At 41.3% G+C, this 13,721-nt stretch overlaps 1 protein-coding gene across 1 annotated transcript in view; it reads right to left on the reverse strand.

The window, feature by feature from the left end:
* Nucleotides 1-13,721, reverse strand: part of Nox3 (NADPH oxidase 3) — a 64,617-nt gene that overhangs the window by 32,165 nt on the left and 18,731 nt on the right. Inside the window, exons 8-10 of the mRNA XM_031352065.1 lie at nt 10,761-10,853; nt 8,958-9,211; nt 3,263-3,425 (exon numbers count right to left, since the gene is read on the reverse strand). Coding sequence (XP_031207925.1) covers nt 3,263-3,425; nt 8,958-9,211; nt 10,761-10,853 — 510 coding nt within the window. The remainder of the gene's footprint in view (nt 1-3,262; nt 3,426-8,957; nt 9,212-10,760; nt 10,854-13,721) is intronic.

Below are 13,721 nucleotides of genomic sequence, written 5' to 3' on the forward strand. Positions count from 1 at the left end.
CCTCCTCCTCCTCCTCCTCTTCCTTCTTTTATTTTTTTTTTAAAAAAATCACTCCATGTTTCATATGGATTCTTACTTCTTCATTGGATGGAACAGGAATCCCAATTTGAAGAGGTGAATGGAGGCACTGCAGGTAATGGTTCTTTAATGATAGCTGTCAGGCAGAGCCTCTGAGAGAACAGAATTCAGGTACAAATTCTCTGATCAGTAACAGTGGAGCTGAGGAGTTGGCTTAGTCAAGTTATTACCTTGGAGGTATGAGAGTCTGAGGTCAGTTACCCAGAAAAAGTCAGTATGACAGTGTGCACCTGTAATCCCTAGATGCTTACAGGCCAGGTAAGAGGAGATATCCTGTTTCAAACAAAGAGTAGAGATATCTGAGGGCTGGTATCTGGGTCTTTACTCTGGCCCTGACACATGTATTGGGAACATAGGCACCTGTATTTGAAACTTGAATCTACAGGTACACTTACAGGAATGTGTGCATTCACATTTACATGCATATGTGCACAAATACATACACAGAACAAGAGAGCAAAAGCAAGTGTGTGTGATAGAGATATAAAGGGAGGGAGGGAGGGAGAAAGGGAGGGAAAGGGAGAGAGAGAGAGAGAGAGAGAGAGAGAGAGAGAGAGAGAGAGAGAGAGAGAGAGAGAGAGAGAGAGAGGTGTCCTGTAGTGTTGTATACTTGGGTTGCAGGAGCACATGGTTTCATGTCTGCAATGTACTGATTCTATGACAGATAAAGAACTAGTCAGACCTGGATCTAGATTCTGCCTTTGATTGTCTGTGAATATTTTTGGAAGGTCCCTTTACTCTTTTTAAACATCAAGTTCTATATCCAGGAGAAAGAACTTTAATTCTCATATTCTGTTGTAGTCAGATTGTGAAATGCTACTCACAGGCTCTGTGTCCTGACACCTGGTCCCCAGCTGTGCAGAGCAGCTCCAAGACCAAAGGAAAACCACATGTCCAGCATCTGTCACTTTGGACCCGAGGAAACAGTTAATTTTACTCTTTCTTAGTGGATAAGACACCAATTTTGGGGTCCTTGGGTTACATTTTTCTCAGTGCTTCACAGAACATAATTCTCGAGTATGTAGCTGATGAAGGAAGGGTCAATGGCTAAATGGGGTTGGGAAGAATCGGTGGATTAAGACTTGCTAAGATTATTTTTCTGCAGACCCTAACTGAAAGGGTTGCAGATAATGATAATCTTCTAGAATGTGATGTTGAAGGCACAATCCTTAGGTGTTACATGGCCACACAATTCTTTTTAGCAGATCACATCACACAGCCAACGTCCCTTAGAATAGGTACTGTGCAATGTGAATGTAAAATGTTTGCCACAGGCTCACGTGTTTGAACAGTTGGTCCTTAGCTGTTTTAAGAGGTTGTAGGATCTTTGGGAGGTTGGACCTTCCTAGAGGATGTGGGTTGGGGGAGGAGCTTAAGGCTTATTATGGGTCCTGCTTCCTGTACAGCCTTTTTTTTTCCTGGCCTGTTAAGATACGAGAGAGCAGCTCTTACATTCTTTCACTGCCACAGGACCACTCACTGCCACATTTTCCTTACCATGATGGACTAAATCCTCAAGTCATGATCCAAAATGAGTCCTGCTTCCCTTGTTTCTCAATAGTTATTTGATCAGAGCAATAAGATAAAGTAATGACTGTACAATGGGATCCACTTATTGACTTCAGCATCTTCCTTAGGTCCAGTAGGAACCAATGACCAAGGGCCACACAGAGCAAATAAGGACAGGCCAGGATTAGCTCTAAACTTGCCAAGTGCCCTGCCTTCTCATGTGTTTCCACACATGGTGTGCTGGCTAGTTTTTTTTTTTTTTTTTTTTCAACTTGATACAAGCTAGAGTTAATTTGGCAGAGGAAATCTCAATGGAGAAAATGTTCCCACCGTCTTGGCCTGTGGCTAGATTTGTTTTATAGTTTAGTAATTTGTGATTGATGTGGGAGGGCCCAGTGCACTGTGGGTGGTGCTATCCCTGGACAGGGAGTCCTGGGTGAGCAAGTCAGTGATCAGAGTTGCTTCTGTTTCAGGTCCTGACTCCAGGTTCCCCTGACTTCCTTCCTTCCTTCCAAAGTGGACTATTACATGGAACTCTCCGATGAGACAAATCTTTCCCTCCTCAAGCTGTTTTCTGTCACAGCAATAGCAACCCTAAGACACACATCCAACTTTACTCTGCTCTTGTAGTACCCCATGCTGGTCCTAAGAGTGTTTAGGTGCAGAGAATGAAAGTCCAGATTGTGGCATATTAGCATGAGGAGTGCTCTGAGCTGAGGATAACCAAGGCCCCCCTGACCATCATCAACTGCCCCACTTCATCACTTCTGAGGGGAGGGAAGGGTCTTTCTGTATAACTCTGCTGTTGACCTAGAGGCTGGATTTTCCAAAATACCAAGTCTCATGGAGAATATGGTATTGACACCATTGGCAGAACACGGGTGAGCTTTGTTTCAAGTATTCTGTTCTTCAGGCTCATTCATCTCCCCTAAAGATCACCTTCTATAAAATTGCTCATAGGAGCCAAAGAAAAGGCTATTGAAGCTTCAACCACTTGGCCTCTCTTTGAGTTTTGGACTTTGTATGGTTCCTGTAAGCTTGCTCATCAATAAATTGGTGTATCTTTTCTTCTGTTAATTACAGAGTATCTTATAGAGTCAACTATTAAACTTTCAGGGGATGGAAAAGAAGGCTCGTTTCGCCTTGGCAGGGTCAAAGTATGAGATGGGTTCTCATACTGGATAGGACAAAGGAATGGAGAAGCCTAGTCCAAGAACATACTAGAAATCACAAAGAGGATTTGGTGCCATGTGTCAACACCACTGTGAGAAGAATATCAAAGTCTATTCGTAGAGGCCATGGAAGGAAGATATCTGCAACCACTAAGTGGAGCTAAAGAGGAGAGGGGAAGCCTGCCTGCTAATATGACAGACTGCAGCCCAGTCACATAGCCATTTGCAGCCTGTCCACATTTTATCGAGATGAGCAATTACATGTCCTGTAATGGCAATGAAGCAATAAAATTTATGTCTTGTCATCTTTAACAAGATTAGACATAACCCTGCTCATAAATGTAACACTGAGTGGAGATTTTTAAGAACATAAGTATAGTTAAGGATCCTTGAGTTTATCCCTCATAGTTAATTAAAATCCTCCCCAAGAATCAGCAGAGGAGAGATATGAGGGTGTTGAACCTTTCACTCCATGGAAGGGTGACCTAATGATTTTTCCATACCTTGCTCAGCCCGGGCAGGCTCTGTGATTCACAACACTTATACAACACAGACTTCAGAAGAGAGGCGAAGGGAGTGACTCCAATTCCCGTTGCAATGCACACGCTCACAGGGTAGTGAAATACATCTGCCAGAGAGCCTCCGAAGGGCCCGTCCACTGCTAGCCTGGAATCATATAATGCAGTTCGGTTGACCTTCAGAATGTCTCCCTCTTGGACACAAAGACATCCCAAGCCGCTCGGTTTCATAGGGTGGGTCAGCAAATGTGGGCTGAAGGTTTCTGGGGTATTTAAAGATTCTCTCTTTGGGGAGGGGAGAAGGATAAACTGGTTAGTTGTGTGCTTGCTACATAAGCATGAAGACCTCAGTTTGTTTCGCAGGACCTGTATAAAAAGTCAAGCTTGGTAGCTAGCTTGTAATCTCAGGGTGGGGAAAGCAGAAACAGGCAGACGCTTCTAGCTCTCTGGCAAGCCAGGCTATCCTAATGGTAAGTCTCAGGCAAATGAAAAACCGTCTCAAAAACTAGGGTAGAGAAGTAATCGAGGAGGCAACCTGACGTTGACTTCCGGCCTTCCCATGAACATGGATACTCATATACACAGACTCACACATGAGTACATGCGCACGAGCATGTGCATGCTAGCACACGTGTGTGTGTGCACACGGGCGTGCGAACATACACACACACACACACACACACACACACACACACACACACACACACACGATACTCTCTATTCAGAAAGCTTGGGGTACGTTTTAGAATTTGTAGCCCCAGTCACTAGAAGAATGCTACCTGGCTAGGGCCTGTTCCGGGAAGGAAAAGCTTATCATCTGCCGTGGCTCCTCATCAACACCCCTTGCTCCTTTTAGAGTTCTGGCAGCTCCTGTTAATTGTGAGCATTGGGAAGCCTGTATGAAGAGCTGCCAGGACTGTCTTCCCCTCCGTTTCCCATCAAAGGCAAAGGAGATACTTCAGGGGCATAGAAGATCTGTCTTTTCTCTTCATGGTGAAACCTCCCCCCCATTTTCATTTGTTTGTTTGCATGTTTATATATTTATAACATTTTAGTCTAATGGTGGTGATTTGTTCAGAATAAATGTAATTTTGAAATAAGTCGTCAGTTAAGTACAACTTGTAAAACTCACTATTTTAGATTATATCTGCTAAAAAAAAATCCTTTATGCTCATCAGCCCAGGGGCAATAAAATGTTTTGCCTTTCCTTAGCAATTTTTCTTTATAATAAAAAAAACCATATTCTTCGAATAAATAAGATATTTTTACAGAAACTGGCCACTGGGTTCCTCTCAATCTTTTTCTTGGCTCTCCATGTTGGCTTTTCTTGAATTACCTAAATACTACACACTATTGTCTTCTGACACACAGCATCTTTTCCCATGGACTAGCTGCAATTTCTCCTCTCTCTACTTGCTTACACGGTACCCTTCCTCTATGTCCTGTCTAAGCTTTATTTCCCTAGGGACGTTTTCCTGGACCTGGGTGACTGGGAGAAATTCCTTCATCTACCCTTCCTTCCCGTATTGAATATTAGCATTTATACTGTGGGGGCTCATGATTTACTTCTGCTTATCGTGACCTCGAAGCTCCCCGGTCTTTGGAAACAGGTGTGATTTTGCTCATTGCTTAGTTGGTGCCTTGGTTATGATCCAGTCTGGAGTTGTTCAATAACAATTTGTTGAATCAATTGTAAAGGGAATATTTAGAGCATTCCAGTAGGCAGAAAGTATTAAATAACTCCTACTATTCCAAAAGTACACATTTACATATGAACAAAGATATGCTAATGAAAAGGTTTCTAAGTCATTCATAACCATTCCCAGAGGAGAACCTGTCACCTGCATGGAGGGGATAGAGGTTAACCCATTTGGGTTTTAGTATGTGTTCATGAAAGTTCAAATGGATTTATTTAAAAATATTCTATATCCCAGACTTCCTAATAATTCAAATGAACTCTTCTTGAGTTAATCTTAATTAATAAGGCTTAATTACATATTGATATATGGAAATCGAGGAATAAAAATAAAAGGTCATTAACAGGAAAGTGCTAATATCTTAGCCCACTTATTTTATAAATAATTAGATAAATAGACAAATAGAGACCTTATCCATTGATTAAGGCATCTTATTGTTGGTTATTTTATAATTAATAATTAGTGATTCATTTGACACAAATTTAAAAAATAGATGTCAATTAAATTCAGAGGAGACCCATGTGTCAAAGCCTACAGAAATATATATATATATATAACTTTATTTTTGCTCCATTGTTTTTCAATAATTTTTTTTATTCACTTTACATCCCAATCACAGCCCCTGCCTCCTCTCCTCCCTGTCCCACTCTTACAAATCCCTCCCCAAATTGTTTTCTCTTCTTCTCTGAGGAGAAGGGGAGCCTCCGCTGGGTACCACCCTATCCTGGGACATTTAGTCCCAGCAGGACTAGGCACACGCTCTCCCACTGAGGTCCAACCAGGCAGTCCAGGTAGGGGAAAGCGCATCCAATGGCAGAGAAAATATCAGAAGATGAAAAGATCTCCCATGCTCATGGATTGGTAGGATTAATATAGTGAAAGTGGCCATCTTACCAGAAGTACACACACACACACACACACACACACACACACACACACACACACATTATTTAGAATTGAGAGCTCTTCGGTGCCTTGTCTAACGCCTGCTCATACTCTGATGTCAACCTGCAAGGTACTTTGTTATACCAGGGGCAGGGTTCAGTTTGAGACAATTCTTCTCAATGACTTACTGAAATATGTAAGGATCTTACCTTTTGTCTTCTTTAGAGTGTATTTTATATCTTTCTTCTTTCCTATGTATCAAGCTTTGACACTTTGTTATTTGATTTATTTTGGAGGAATGGGCTACATTTCTTTCATCCTTACAATTGGAACATGTATTCTTTGGAAATTCTTTTCTTTCATTTTATAGTCCGTGTGCTGTAACTATGTGTGTGTATATGAGTGTATGATTGTCTGCATATGTGTTGATATATGTGTATGTGGGGATGTACACATATGTGTTTGTGCATGCCTATGGAGGCTAGCAGTTGACAACAGATGGCTTCCTTGACCATTCTCCATCTTGTATATCCATGTAGGATCTTTAATTTGAACTAACAGCTCACAGATTTGGCTAGTCTGGCTAGCTAGCTGGTTCCAGGATCTCCCATCATTTCTCTATGAGCACTAGGCTTACAAGTGGGATGCTCTGCTAACCCAGTACTTATGTGGGTCCTGGGGATATGAATGTGGGTCTGCACACTTACATGGCAACCTTTTTACCTGCAGAACTATCTCCTGGGCTCTAGATAAATTCTAGCTGATGATTTTATTCACATGTCATCCTTTTTTGACTTGGACCCCAGGTTTTTAATGTGAAGTAGGAGGTCATTGATCTTGCAGCAACTGACTCTTGCTTGCTCCTTGGTGCCTCATACCATGAGCTCAGGGCCGTTGCTAACTAACACTTCCATCGGTATCTTTGGGGCACTTTACCATTCTTACTTTGCAACCAACTGTGGTAACTCTTTCTGGGCATTTGCATATTATGTCAAGGCCATTATGGAACATAATAGCTAAGTCTATGTAGAATATTGAGACTTACTGTTATCATCCATCTAAGTATAATCTAAAAATGTTTTGCTCATAGAATAAAACAGTGGAATCATGGTTAGCTGGGGAGGGTTGGGATTGGATAGAGTAGAATGAGACATTTCAACAAAGGAGACATAAGTACAGTCAGTATAGGAAGGACACTTTGAAGAGATCACATTGTATAGCAAGGTGACTGTAAACAGTGGCTATGTATTATAATCTTAAAAAATGCAAAGTGAGGAGACATTGTGGTCTCACTGTGAAAGTGTTAACTGTAAAATAATATATTCACCAGATCTAACATAATGAACATATATAAACATAATATACATATAAAATGTAATATACATATATAAACACAATGTGTGTATATATACACACAATGTACATGCACTGCAAAATCATATTCCATACAGTAAGCACATATAATTTTAATCTATCAGTTACAGAAAAATAGGAAGGCTAGGAGGGCTTATCAATGATGGACAAGAGGGTGGAGCAGGGGTACTCAAGGCCTTGGTGATCAGATCATGTCAGATCTCCCAGTGACACTCCATAGACAAGAAGCAGTACACAGTGCTTTCTGTGGAATGCACTGTGCTTTCTGTGGATTCAAAGGTAGTTGGTTAGTCAAGGGAAGGATGTTTGACAGACTCAGTGACTGGATACACACAGAGCAGAAGCAAGCATAAACAAGGCTGAAGGTATGAAACTTAACAACAACGGCAGAGGACATTCAGGGAAGAGGGAAACAGGCAGACACTGTAATTGTGTTGTCGTGTGTGTGTATGTGTGTGTGTGTGTGTGTGTGTGTGTGTAGAGGGAGTCACCTCCTTCTACATTTGTCCCTGATTTTTAAATTATGAATCTTGGAACTCAGCGCCACTGCTTATCCTTCATCGCTTGCTTTTGACAGGAAGGCACCATTTATTCCACCCCTAGACACAGCCAGTGTGACATGCTTACTGTTCTGCCTTTCCTGGGGAGGGGACAGAGGGGCAATAAACTCATTTCATCTCATGCTTACCCTTGCAATGGCGCTAACTTTGTCATCCAAAAAGACTTGTCAAGTTCAATGAGCTAAAGGATACGTATTGGGAGAAGGTGTTAACCTTTTTCTGTGATGTTATCCTTGTGTGTCTGGCATCTGTGTAGATACAGAAGGAAGATGGCAGCATCCCATCTGCAGGAACTTCCATGTACGTATGTACCACTGTGTTTTTAACTAAATAAACATGTGGTGGCCAATGTATTTTTTCATGCTTCATTGAAACATTCTGTTTTTAATTTGTTTTTTTTTTTTCTCATATGTTTTATGTTTTGTTTTTCTGGGGCCCTATCTGTGGCCTTCATGTACTATTGGACGGTCCTAGAGGAGTGGGAATTAACCTGCTTGTTCACGTAAATAAGGCAAGACATGATCATTCTTACAGTTACTTAGGTCAAACGTGTAGGCTTTTCTGAATAGGGCAGTGGTAGGGCCAGAGTCATCCCTCTAAATAGTATAAAGAAGCCCTAACTCCGGGAACTTATACTGTGTATCTGGAAAGAGGGCTGCAGAAACAAGGAGTCTTTGATAAGTTTCCTATAGGTTACTATGCAGTCATATAGGAATGGTATGGGTTAAGTCCAGCATGAACAGAATAAACTATCCTTCTTCCAGAGACCAACCTTTGCAAACACAGCCTGAAACCGCAGTCTGTGGTGGGAGACAGCTTGCAGAGGGAGTTGTCCAACTCATGGTAGGCTGCACATAATTAGACTCGAGCTGCTTTTGGATCTGGAAGGGAAACTCTTCCTTCTCCCTGGATCATCGCCTACTTTTGTTGAACATTTATTTATTTTTACAGAAGTGTACTTGCTTCTCCTAAATTATACATTGGATGAAGACTCTCATTTTTTTTTTAAATGAACTCAAGCTTGTGGCTTAATATAAAGCTATTGCCAAATTGGACAGTTTATTCACGCACTTGGATATTTTCCCCGTTTGAGGCAGCACAGCTTGTGTCATCAGTGACATGTCATCAGTGACATGTCATCAGTGACATGGGGGGGGGTCTCACCTCGGCATGCTACAGAGCTCACTGGGAGCCTGTCCCTCTGCCCCAAAGGCCTTCAGTAATGCCTCTGTCCAGTCTCCTGAGGCTCGGATGTGTACACTGAAGAAGTCCTCCTGGGGAGCAGAGGTGAGAGTGAAGGGGTGCCACTCCAAGGGGGAGATGGATGGGCACTGGATGAGGATGTACTGTCCGGGAGCCATCTTGAAGTCACGCTTCCTCATGTGAAGTTCCATGACTGCAGACGGGTGACTCACCACCTATAACCAGAGCAAAAGAGCCAAAGGGATTCTCACTCAGGTAAAATGATGAGAGCACATTCTTCTGTTCATGCAAAATCTTCAGTGGCTTTTTCTGATGTATAATTTGTCAGCACTTTCATGCCTAGACTTGTAATGTGCGTGATAATAGAGTTCATTGTGCAGGGCGCTGCACTTGACTTTTAATAACAGTCCAAGGAAGCAATGGGGCAGGCACATGACTCCATGCCCCGTGTGACCAAGCGTCCCTGAGCCAAGCTAACCATTCCCAATTGAATATAAGTGGTCATGGATGGATATCTTATAATTTTACTTGAGTTTATTGAAATAGTTAACACATCATCTTCACTTAAAAAAAATCTAGCAATAATTTGGGATTTTCTTCATGCTGAGGGGAAAAATTGATCTTTCATATCTCCCCAAAATGATTTCTTTGTTCAGTTGGACTAAATGTCATTGTGGTGCTGAGCTTTTGGTATAGGGAAGCCCCATGAAGCTTCTCCAAGGACTCAATGCTAATGACTTGCCCTTCATATATATCCATTGCCTTATGAAAAAATATCTGCATACCTTCATGTCTTTTGTAATAAAATACATATGAGAACAAAATCCAGTCTGTGGATACTGGTATGACACTTTTCCACAGGAAGAGTCCCTCACAGTATTTTAATCTTTAGTTCCAAATTTCTGCTTGCAACTCCTAACACTGCCTTGAAAGGAACTGCTAAATGTTTTCCTACTAACAGATCTAGGTTTTCACACTTGTTCCAGTCTGGATCGACCTCCTGTGGTTCTAAGCTTGAACTCAGAAACATAGAAACATGTAAAAGCAGAAAGAGGAATGTCTGTCCACGTTCTTTCAATGTGACAGAGAATGGTGTATAGTATCATGTTAAAACCATACTAGCTAACACTCTGGAGTGATTAGCATACTTTGCACTTTTGTTAACCTTTGGGATATGCTTTTTCTGCCTGTCTGTTTCTATTTTCCTCCAGCATGAAGTACAGCAAGGCAGAGAAACCCCTCCACGGTGCACACCACTAAACAGGGTAGAGCAACATGTCATTCCATCATTGTCATCTTCCATCCCTCCATGCTCTGAACCTGTGGCTGCATTCCAAGCCCATGCTCAGTACCCAGGTAAGAATGCATATGCTTGAAGCTGTGTGGATGATACCGGCATCTTTGCAAAAATCCCACCTCTATGCGCTGTTTAAAGTTACTACGATCATTGTAAAGCATTCTTAGTAGTTTCCTGTCTTTTCCTCACTAGAGAGAAACCATAATAAAGAGAAATATGGCTAACTCCAATACCATGCTGTAAGCCTTTATCAGAATTCTGAGTACCAGCATGGAGCCTTGATCCCTGTCTCCAGTAAAATTGGTCACACTGAAAGATGCTCCTGATACAAGCAATTATTAAACCAGAAGATGAGCCTCTAAATTACAGGCAGCTTTGCAATAAAAATGGCAAATTAAAAACTTGGGCTAATAAAAAATTTTCATCTACACTCAGGCTTTTATTCAGACATAAAGCTACACACATACCTTGGTAATGACAACTTCTTGGTGAGATCTCCAGAACCTAATTATTCTTTCACACGCATACAAGACCACAGGGCCCAAAGCCCATTTCCAGGCCTGCAGAGAGAGTGGGGGAAGAGAGAGAGATGGAGGGAAAGAGAGAGGGAGAGAGAGATGGAGAAAGAGACAGAAATGGAGAGAGGGAGGGAGGGAAAGAGAAGGAATCAGAGAGAGAAAGAGAGGGATACATAGACAGAAAGAGATAGTGAGAGACACAGAGAGACAGAGACACAGAGAGGTATGTTAAAATAGAGTTCAAAATTTCTACTTTGAGCTGTATCAATATATAGCATGATGGGTCTAAGATATTTCCCTTAACATTGGCCCAGCTATCAACAACAAAGATGTCTCCATGTACTAAATACAATAACATTTAATTATTCCTTAAAGTCTACAAGCTTATTTAAGAGATTAAATTCTCCTCTATTGGTTTTTATGCTTCCATGATCAATGATGCCTTTATGTAATTAGAAATAATTGAATTTTCAAAGAAATAAGAAAGCAGATTGATGTTTACGTTATGTATGATAGGGTCGTAAATGCTCCCAAACAGCCAAAGTCAAAGGCTTAGAGCAAAAGCATTTTTTTTTCAGCCAGCATAAGGAGTTTCAAATAATAATTTTGGGGGCCAAGAATGCCTCCCAATTAGGGAATCTGTCTGAATACAGACACTCACGCTGCCATGTCCCCCTCTGCATACCTCTGCCTTCTATAATGTTATATAGAATGAAAAAAATCAAGCTAGATTTTTTTTAACACCCTGAGTCTCAGAGGATCAGACATCAACAATTGTTTGGAGAGATATGATTATGAACATTTTCATGCTTAAAAAAAGTTATTACTTTTATTTCTTTTGAGTATAATCTGCATTATGGATAACCATTTTTGAAGCCCATTCTTCCCTCAGGGGTTGCGTATAACACGAGGGGTCCTTCTTTCTCCAGGAGACAGGAAGGATGAGAACATATCACTTTTGTTGTTCAATGTCAAGCAATCTTGCCAGGTATATGCTAGCCTCTTTATTTCGTAGGGGAGGAAACTGAGGCTTAGTCTGATCGAATGACCCCTTGGACATGAGAAGGTATCTGTTCAAGATGTGGGCTTAGGCAGAACTGGTACATAGCCCGTTTTCGCAGGGTCTCAGCTGCCTCTCTTGAGTATTTACCATCCAGCAGAAATGGAGTCCCACTATGTACTAACACCAGGGTGTGTGTCCAGAGACTTGCTTTTTAAAACATTAAATCTCCTGAGCTTATTGAATTTTAGAATGTCAAGGCTTTTTTTTTTTAAATCTTGCTTTAATCTTATAGAATAACAAAACAAAAACAAACTCTTGTTCTCTGGGAATCAATTTGAGTTACCTTGTGGGGCTGGGCTGGATCTCAGAGCCTTATTGGATCTCAAGGCTTAGACAAGGTTCTTAAATTTCCCCTTTGTCATTCCAAATCTACCACAACCTCAGTTCTTCCATAAGATCATGGGAACAGGGAGGGCACCTCCTTTTTTTGAGTTTGTGTTTCCTTTCAACTCTGGTCACTCATTATTTCCTCCCTGGACATCTGGCTCTGTCTCCAAGTTCACAAGTTCGTTGCCATAATTTTTTATTTCTTTTAAATTATCTTTCCTATTTCTAATTCCTTTCTGTTTTCATCAGTCTCAGCTGTTGGCAGGATCTCTTTCTTCAGCTCTCTTTGCTTCTTTCCTAAGGACCTCTTGCTTGCTTGACAAAGGCTAGGATTTATTCGGGCCGCACAAAGCAATTTGACCCACTTACTCATTTCTACCTCAGTGGGATTCAGCAACATGTTCAGAATGGAGGGGAGCATGAAATCTTTGGTCCACTCGTGCTAGGGTAAGGGAGTGAAGATGGTCAGAGAATGCAAAACAGAGGAAGAAGGAGGATGGAGCTGGACCAAGTAAACAAAGCCAGAGCTTCCTTATGCTTGAACGTATTTTAAGAAGTGTTTTTGACGTTTAGAGGAATGCCGGCAACAATTCTTTCTGCACGACAGAAAGATTTGCAATGATATTCACATAGTCTTTGTGTATTTTCACAAATAATCCTCCGAATCCATTTGAAAACACACGTTTTAGACATCACATAGCTCATTTTGGTGGTGTCAAATCAGTCACGGCCTTCTGATTTCTTCACATTGATGAAATGGAATGGGTTATTTTTCTTTCCATGGTTAGTCAGGAAGGAGAATGTAAGCCATTAATCCTTGGTTCTATCTCTATTCTACTATATAAATTGCTCCAAGAAGAGATAGGGAGGCTTATTTATACTGTGATACTCCCAGAGCCCCTTGGAAGTTCAGGAGTGAGGGTGAGATATAGCCAGTAAGTGATGTTAGGAAAGTGGTCCAGCTGTGGGGATCAGCATCAGCATAGATATCATGCTCCCATCTTTTATCCTGTATAATCAGACACATCGTGAAGTATGTGTGTGTGTGTGTGTGTGTGTGTGTGTGTGTGTGTGTGTGTGTACAAGGTCAACTTTGGAGCCTTCTACATTTTTTTTTTTTTGAAATAGCATCTCTCACTGGACCTAAGGTTTATTGATTAGGCTAAGGCGATTGTTCAGTGATCTCCAAGGATCTGCCCATCTCTACCTGCCAATGTTCAGATTACATGCACTCTCTATTGTGCCAGGCTTTTCCATGGGTGCTAGGGACTGACTTTTAGCCCTAGTACCTGCATGCAAAGTACTTTATTGCTAAGCTGTCTCCCTGGCTCACATCTCGGGGTTTTTTTTTTTTATTTGAAATTTGTATTTTTCAAACTAGGAGACGATTGGAGAAAATTCTCATTGAAGTTCTTGCCAAGCTCTTAAATGTTTTGGGTCTATTCACAAAGATAAAAAAAAATGGTGCTGGGAACATGTACTTGCAGATAGCAACAGAGGACTGGCAAAGGAAGTCTTGG

The sequence above is a fragment of the Mastomys coucha genome, unplaced genomic scaffold (genome assembly GCF_008632895.1).
Source record: "Mastomys coucha isolate ucsf_1 unplaced genomic scaffold, UCSF_Mcou_1 pScaffold5, whole genome shotgun sequence".
In the NCBI taxonomy this organism is placed as follows: Eukaryota; Metazoa; Chordata; class Mammalia; order Rodentia; family Muridae; genus Mastomys; species Mastomys coucha.